This window comes from Phaethon lepturus, unplaced genomic scaffold (assembly GCF_000687285.1).
Source record: "Phaethon lepturus isolate BGI_N335 unplaced genomic scaffold, ASM68728v1 scaffold42369, whole genome shotgun sequence".
In the NCBI taxonomy this organism is placed as follows: domain Eukaryota; kingdom Metazoa; phylum Chordata; class Aves; order Phaethontiformes; family Phaethontidae; genus Phaethon; species Phaethon lepturus.
Genome location: NW_010566322.1, coordinates 12,956 through 20,147, shown reverse-complemented (window position 1 = coordinate 20,147; position 7,192 = coordinate 12,956). Strand labels below are relative to the sequence as shown.

Here is a 7,192-nt window from a genome sequence, read left to right as displayed (position 1 = left end):
CCCAGTACAGGTAGTTTAAAAGTGAATAATGATTTTGGTTTTTTTAATATATATGTATGTATATATAACATGCGTAGAAATGAACAATTAACTGCATAAATACATTATACTGTGTTATGAATCAAATCAAAGCAATTGCCAAGCTGAATAATAAGTTAGAGAAATGACAACTCTGGCTTTATATATATATTTATAAAAATAGATATGAGTGTTCTCCAAGCAGTTGATAGAGAATGCATACCGAGTAAGTAGTCGCCAAGGGTATCTGGCTAAGAAATCAGAAGATGAAAATTTTCACAGTTATTTTAACTGCCACTTACATTCATTCTAATGGCAACACTAGCATATATTACTAAGATGTTTACGGTATATATCACAATTGAATTTTCCAGTGTTCACAACTTACGACTTTGAACTTGTACACTTGCTATTCACTAAAAAAAGAAAGTGTGATTCTTACTGCTGGAAGCTACTTTTCCCTAACACTTTATACAGAACTTTGAACCCTGGCATGCTGTTTTTGGCAGATTAATGCACTGAATGTTCCTATTTCGGTCATTACGGTAATCACCTTTAAACTTAACCACTTACTACACAATAGTGTTGCAAATTTAGTCAGCACACAGCTAGGCAAGATGCTACCTTTCAAGTAGCTTCTCTGAACACGACGGGTTTTGTTTAACTCTTTACCTTTAGTTCCACTTTAAACAGTTAAAAAAAGTCAGTTGCTACTACATCAGCTGTAAACAATGAGTTCCCAGTAGATATAAACCCTGATTTCTAGTATACAGCATCCAATACCCTGCTCCAGAACACAAAGGCAGGTCAGTATATAGAAAAACCAGCCACGTCTCTGATTTGCTAGCCATTCCAAGAGACATCAGTTTAACACTGGTGGGGCACGCAGAACTCTGGGCCCAGAGCTCCCACCTGCAAGGCAGAATTCCGTATCCGCAACTGGAATTCCAGGCTCTTCACTCGTGACGCTAACGTCAAGTACTGTGTAGCCACCCATCAATCCTATACCAGGCCTGCCTCAGGAAAACATACCAAGATAAATGCACAAAAGTCTGTAATAAAGAGGTTAGAGAAAGTAACAAGCAAAAAAAAACCAACCCAAACCTAAGAAGTTGCCCTCAAAAGGAGGCGAGGAAAAAGGGCAAATTAAAAATTCTGACGTGCTCCCTTCTGCCTCCTTCCAATTGTGCCTAGAAGGCAATTTTTGCTTTGTCCATGTGCTCTGATCTACAATCCAGTATCCTGTAAAAATCATAGTTTAAAAAGCTTGCTGGGTGAGTTATTAGTAAGGTCAAGAGACTATACTTCAAGCTGGAAACACAAAGTTTACTACAGTAGTACATTCAGTTTTTATCATCAGTGACTAAGTCATGACAACAGTATCTGGCTGCACGCATTTCACTCACACTGACCAAGCACCTCGGCTGCAGACGTGCTCTGCAATGCAAGGCCATCAATGGCAGACATCATCTGACAAGCCAAATGTTAAATAGGTTAAAAAAAGTTCTAATTTTACAGAAATGCTCATTTTTCAAAAATAATATTCTCTTATCCTTTTCCTCCTACACTGAGGGACAGGTTAATTTGTCAATTCATATTCTTTCACTTTGTCAAAACGCTAGTTTCACAACCCCAAAACTGATTTCAAGCAGAAAACCCTCTGCAAATTAAAAACAAAAATACAAAAATTATAATCTCTATATTTATATTGATTGGAATCCTCCAGCATTTGTGACATCACTTTTAGAGATGAATTTTGGGACTCTCCACAACTTCACACAAGCCACGCTCCAGTTCAGTATTCCCCTTCATGAATACTTCCTTCTCACAGTCTCCTTTGCTGCTTATTAGTCCACAGCTCAAATCAAACAGAGAATAATTGCCTGGACAAGTGTTACTTTGGTGACCGGGGTGGCACATACTGCTCCTTGCCGATACGTCGAGGTGCTCCCTGAGGCGATGATCTGCGTCCAAATTGGCGCCTCTGTTCCCTGATTTTCCCAGCAGCTCCCCTGGGAGGCCCGTTACCTCGGAACCCAGAATAATCCTTCATTCGCCCTTCAACCTTGTCATGAGCCTTCTCCGAAGCCTTCTCAGGTGTGCCATTTTCTTCATTTTTGGCAGGGGGAACTATGTTGGTGCGATGTTCCCTCAGAGGCTGAACAGCAACTGCAGGAGGCTCCTTTGGGGGCTTCTGGCAAACTTCAGCATAACTTAGCTTGCGTGGCTCCTTGGGACCAAGGGAGAAGAGCAAGGTTTACGTACCAGAATAAACCACGCTATGTTCTTCCAGATTATCCCAGGCACAATGTCATGGCACAACAGCAAACACACATACAGTGAGCAATTACACCACCAGCTGCGGCAAAACGCACAACAGAAGGTCCCAGGTGCTCCATCGGCACATCCCAGAGAAAGCTCCCCATGCCCCCCGCCCCGGGCCTTACCTGCATCAGCAAAGCAGGAGCTGCACTTGCAATAGTAGAAGGTGAAGTGGTATTTGTCCTTGGTGGCTTTCCAGCACTGACAGGAGAGGCAGACACTGGTGGGGAAGCGTGGCTTGTAACATCTTTCTGAGCAGACACTTCTTCTGGTTTGCTGTCTGACTGGACTGTGCTGTTAAATCAAGAACAATTTAACATGAAAATCTACTAACACAGAAATTAATGCTTGAGAAAGTTTTTTCTTTCTTTGAAGTCCCAACTGCGTTTTTTGCAGAACAGGATGGTACAGCCATTACCACCACGATTTGTTACTTCTATCTAGTGGCCTCTAGAGAAGCTGCCTACCACAGACAGAGAAGAAACAACAAACATCATTGCCACCTTGCCAGACACCAGCTGGAGTCTTTGCTAGAACATGCAAATTCTAATATACTTGATTCAAGTAATCTGCATACCTTAAGACCACAGCTTCAGTCTCACTGGGCAAACTCACACTCGTCACAGGCTCTTGGACAGTGCTGGGCGTCTGTTCTTCCTGAGCAGGAGCTGGACAGCTGGGCAGCAAATCTTTGCTTTCCTGTACAGAAAGCATAAATTGCACAATGCGGAAAGATCACAGATATGCTTAAATTGCTCCTCAACATGCCAGTTCAAGACATCTGAACAGTGGGGTATTTCCAAAGGCTGCTCAAGTCCTGATTACAGGAATTCTACTTCTTTTGGAGCATTGCCTCTAAAGCAATCACTCTTTATTTGGGCAAACCAAACAGTAGATAAAAAGAGAAGTAAGGCTGTCTCACCCACATTATCAATGCCTAGTCCCACCAGCTTAAATAACAGATTCATCTGGAAACAGCCCTTGCCTACGCTACACACTAACTTGTTCCTACTGCAACAGCCAACACTCCTCATTTGCCTGCTTTGTTCCAAAACAGTACCAAGCTTACACTAGTGTAGTTACAGAAGCTTCAGCTAAATACCCCAAAAAGCCAAGGAAACCCAAGAATGGAAAGACAGAAAATGCACTGTGAACAAATGTCGTGTGATCTTTGGGCTTAAGGCATTCTAATGTGCAGCTCTAATATAAACTGACTCTTTAGGCAGGGGAGAAGGGAGACACAGCATATGCATACTGCCGTATGCATGCCAGAGACAAGAGCAAGTACCTTTTCTTTGCAGACTCCTTTAACAATATCGGACATCCTGCTCTCCAGCACAGGCTCTCCCAGTGTTTTTGCTGTGCTGCCAGGCAAAGGTGGGAAATTTGATGCTAGCAAGTCGAACTTTGGTGTCTGAGTCTTTGTTTCTGCTGAAGGCTGAGGTCTCTAGAGAAGGAAAAATACCATTAACAGAGCCATAACACCTAGCATTAACAGCACTGAGCAAGTGTCAGGGAGTTTCCTAGAAACGTGAAATAGCCACAGTGTAATCTGACAATTTAAGGACTACACCATTCCTTCACTGAATGCAAAGACAACGCATTGCACTTTGTGCAGCTCCTCGCAACAAGGGAAGCAGAACTTACTGAAACCCGGTCATCTTCTCGTCTCCTCCGACCTCTGAAAACATTCCTCCTTTAAAGGCAAAAAAAAGTCAGTAAGTGCATTCATCTGGCTGAAGTACACACTCATCTGCACAAAGGAGAGCCTGTAGCAGGGGATTTACAGCAGCCTACTGATGTTTCTCAAGATACAGTTCTGGGATGTTCTCCATCTTCAGGAGCAGGTCAAAGCTCTTATACTCTTGGAACATAGCCAATACGGGAAACAATTTCTCTTTTCTCTCCCCATGGACGAGGTACCCTAAAGCATTGTATCTGAACAAGTACAGTGACAATTAGACTATAATATTATAGACTATTACTATAAATAAGTTTAGTAGTCCATAATTTTATCTGATTTCTCACATATCTGTCTTGGTCACTTATTTTTAAGTGTCTAAACCCTGAAATAACGGGCAAAGAGATAAATCCAGTTATCTCTCAATGTTTAGGAGCATCAAATTCCCCAACTGAGGATTTTCTCATTACTTACAGAAATACAAATACCAGCTTTACTTCAGCAACTGTTTTAGTTCCAGGGACAAATCAGGCAGTTATTTTGAAATAAAGATGCCTCACTACGTTACTGCAAGGTATTTGTCAGAATAACTAATAAGTGTACGGTCAAGCAGGAAGCATTCCTGGTCCCAGTTAAGTATTTATCACACATTGTTTATTTAAATGCCAATTTTTTCCTGGTCAGTCTTTACAAAAATAAGTGTTGTGCCAGTGGCTGATGATCCCTTGTCTCGCACAAGTCATCTGAACCTCCAACACTAACAGCAGCAGCGTGTTACAGCAAAAAGCAGTGCACACAGTTCTTTACCTGCCCCTGCCAATGCCATAATCTCCATTCTGCTCCATCTGTGTGGTAGGAGAATCCTTCTGGGAATAACCTTGGTCTTGGTGCCCAGTTAACGTACTGTTATGTCGCTCCATAACAAAATTCCTTGAGCTCGTTCTGTTCAGTGGTCCATCCCCCGCTGGCATGCTGCTGACAGCAGCTGGACCCTCTACAGCATGTTCTGAGCTGCTAGATGATCGGAAGTGAGGCTTCACACTGCAGGAGACAGAACAGCATCTGTGTAATCCAGAGTTTAAAGAACAATATGCAAAACTACCACCAACTACAATTACTTCATAGCTGCCAAGAAAGGAGGAGGTCAGTAAGTATTGGAACTCCAGAGAAGTTGTTTCCATTTGTCAAGAACAAAGTTCTTCCTTATCTCCATCTACCTCCCCTCCTGTCAAGTGTTGCCACTTGAAGAAAACATTGAGATCATTGCCCAAACAGATACCAAAGGGGGAGAAAAAAACCAACAACAAACCAACAAAACTAGGGTGGTAGAAGGGCCAGAACCACACAAAGAGGGACTCTTCATTTGTCTGGGCATAGGGTATTGGCAAGTGATCCGGAGAACTAAGGCAAGCCTGAGGAACAAACTCATCTGGCCACAAGCAAAAAACTGAACTGAAACAAGAAGCCAGGACTAGATGACAACTAAATAGGCTGAAGAGAACAGGAGATAAGGCTAGGATAGCCAAGGGCCTACCTCCCCAGGAGCTTGAAAAGCCAGGGTCTTAGTCTCACTGTTTGTGTTCTCAAACACCCACAACACTGGCTCTGCAGTTTACAATACCCCAGACATTTTACCCAGTTATTCATTATTCAGCATTAAAGCTCTACTTCCTTTGAACACAGATGCAGTTGTGCATGCTCAGTGTTTCTGCAAGTTAAGGCTTAAGGTCTTTTATGTGGAATTACCCAGAAAAACTCTGACCTACCATAACATGGAACAGTTTTCTGGAGTAGCATTCAGGTGCCTCAGACTACTTTCCAGTTCTGCACCTCGCTGTCTCTTCCCACGTAGCACCAAGCAGCTTTGGCAAGCAAGGCAAGGACCTTAAACTACACCTTTCTCCTCTGGCCAACCCTGCACATCTCATCACTTAAGGACAAAAGGAGGATTTTGCATGCTTACTGTTTTTAAACAATCTCATCATAACATTCCGTGCAATCAGAAGAAATTCTCCCACTGCCAGCCAAAGTATGAATCCTGTCCGGGAGAAGTTAACTTGACAACATGATCTCAAGGAGCAGCCTGCAGCCTGAAAAAGGGTCCTTTCTTTCAACAGATCATAAATCATGCAGCTTTTGGTCTCTCTAAGCTAAGCAAATATGGAAAGGCATGTTGTACATGCCACATACCCTAGACTGCCTAACAAAGAGGTAGTTTCCTTCCAGCTTCCACCAATAAACTTTTTTCTCCCCAACTTGGCCAGAGAATTTAAGTTGGGAGGAAAAGAAAGCAAAAATAGGAGAATTCAATGAATGACAAATTATCATTTGTTAGCACTAAATCAGAACAGCAGTAAGTGATGTGGCTGCAGCAATAGCAGATCCCTCCCTCTGCTCAGCCGTTGTCCTGTGATATTTTAAAAATCAACTCCACCACTGTCTGACACACTTCTCCATAGCCTTGCAAGTAACAGCTGGAAGTTTTGCAGCATTTCATATGTAACCAGAAAACAGAACAAAAATCAACTTTTAATAGCCCAATTTTGAGTGGTCAAATTAATTTGCTCTACCAAAGACATTTTAAGTTACCTTTTAGATGGCTGGATAGAAAAATATCAATTTAACCAATATTAGCACTGAGGGTTCTCTGTTACAAACTTTCTTTTCCTTCCCCAATTTTCCCTTCCCACAAGGGCGTTGCAACAAATCAGGTCAAAATAAATATGACAGGCTTAAACAAATGTTTAGCTACAGAGAAAAATCCAATACTTAACTATTAACTGCCTGTGTGACAAAACAAATCAAGTTTAATGTGCCAGGACAGAAACCCAAAAGCAGCAGCTGGATGAGCATCTCCAGATGAGCTCTTCTGCAGTTCACGAGAAGATACACTGAACAAAGATAAGATTAATTCATACTTCACAGGTTCAAGAAGCATTAAGAACCAGTTTTAAGGCCCCAATAAGGTTAAGTTTTCCATCAGCGAAGACCATAAGGAGGAGGAGGTGAGCTAACTAAATTCTTCCATTTTGTTCAATTTGTTCTTAAATATGGAAGATTCTGAAGTCATTATTCAGCCCTCAGATCTCATAATCTTACCCGTCATTGAGAAGGCCACAGTCTTGTCTGGGCAGAAGAGCAAAGCAGAAAAGGCAAGGAAAGATAAGGGGG

General features: G+C 42.1%; 1 protein-coding gene across 1 annotated transcript in view; it reads right to left on the bottom strand.

The window, feature by feature from the left end:
- Nucleotides 1-1,281: 1,281 nt before the first annotated feature.
- LARP4 (La ribonucleoprotein domain family, member 4) overlaps nucleotides 1,282-7,192 on the bottom strand; it is a 17,236-nt gene continuing 11,325 nt past the window's right edge. Inside the window, 8 exon segments of the mRNA XM_010295443.1 lie at nucleotides 1,282-1,893; nucleotides 1,896-2,017; nucleotides 2,020-2,248; nucleotides 2,466-2,634; nucleotides 2,918-3,039; nucleotides 3,629-3,787; nucleotides 3,988-4,036; nucleotides 4,829-5,062. Of these exon segments, the coding sequence (XP_010293745.1) occupies nucleotides 1,762-1,893; nucleotides 1,896-2,017; nucleotides 2,020-2,248; nucleotides 2,466-2,634; nucleotides 2,918-3,039; nucleotides 3,629-3,787; nucleotides 3,988-4,036; nucleotides 4,829-5,062 (1,216 nt within the window). The 3' untranslated portion in view covers nucleotides 1,282-1,761.